Raw genomic sequence first — 965 nt, 5'->3', positions numbered from 1 at the left:
GCAGCATCCCGGCAGTGCCGGCGCCGCTGACATTGCTGCTCATCAACATCAGCAGCAGCTGGCGGCGGCGGCGGCCGCCGCCGCCGCCGCAGGCGGCGGCGGTGCCGCGGACCCTCAACAGCTGCAGCAGCAGCAATCTGGAGGTCCCCACGGACATCAGCACCAACACCAGCAGCAGCAGCAGGGGCTGACAATGCCGCCGTCGTCGGGGAGTATGGACGCGGCGCAGGCCACGGCGGCGGCGGCGATGCTACTGCCGCGGCCGCAGCTGCTCTTCCACCAGGCGTTGAGCGATCCAGGGATGTTCTCGGCGGCGGCGGCCGCCGACGCGGCGACGGCGGCGGCGGGAAAGACCCATGGTGCCCTCACGGAACTGCAGGTGGGGGCTTATGTACGGCATGGGAGCGCACGGGAAAAATGGAAAGATGGGCGTCGATAGGGAAGGTGTACACACATACACACACGTACACACACGTACACACACGACCCCCCAAGCAGCCAACCCCCGATAGAAACACATCCGCAAACCGACCTTTAAATCGCCCCTCCCCTCCCCCCCCCTCTACCCCCAAGAACGCCTTTTGGTCAGTCCTACTTCTGGTACACTTTTGCCCTGGCACAGCTTCACTCGTTCGTGGTTCGTCTTTCCCCCCAAATCACCCCATCCTCCTCCTCCCCCCCCGCTCCCCCCTCCCCCAAATCCCCTCCTCCCCCCCCCCGCGCCCACCTTTCTAAGGCCGAGCTGAGTAACGCACGTCGGGAGCTGGTGAACGAGGTGACGGGTCTGGGTCGCACCTTCATGAGCAGCCAGCAGGAGCTGCGGCAGGCCGTGCAGGCGGAGGTGGCGGCGAGTGCGAGGCTGGTGTCTGGGGAGGTGAGGAAGGGAGGGCCCCGCAGAGGGGGGCGAGGAGGGGAGACGTAACCCGCCCTTTATATGTTAAGTTCATACTTGTTTTCCAGTGGGA

General features: G+C 65.7%; 1 protein-coding gene across 1 annotated transcript in view; it reads left to right on the top strand.

The window, feature by feature from the left end:
• The window catches only part of VOLCADRAFT_92135 (TIR-containing protein), a gene marked incomplete at both ends in the record, with an annotated part of 15,988 nt that overhangs the window by 9,471 nt on the left and 5,552 nt on the right, over window positions 1-965 (top strand). The window contains 2 exons of the mRNA XM_002951573.1: window positions 53-379; window positions 737-874. Coding sequence (XP_002951619.1) covers window positions 53-379; window positions 737-874 — 465 coding nt within the window. The remainder of the gene's footprint in view (window positions 1-52; window positions 380-736; window positions 875-965) is intronic.

This window comes from Volvox carteri, assembly GCF_000143455.1.
Source record: "Volvox carteri f. nagariensis unplaced genomic scaffold VOLCAscaffold_24, whole genome shotgun sequence".
Taxonomy (NCBI): domain Eukaryota; kingdom Viridiplantae; phylum Chlorophyta; class Chlorophyceae; order Chlamydomonadales; family Volvocaceae; genus Volvox; species Volvox carteri.
The sequence above is the reverse complement of the archived record's forward strand: the minus strand, read 5'-3'. Positions and strand labels throughout refer to the sequence as shown.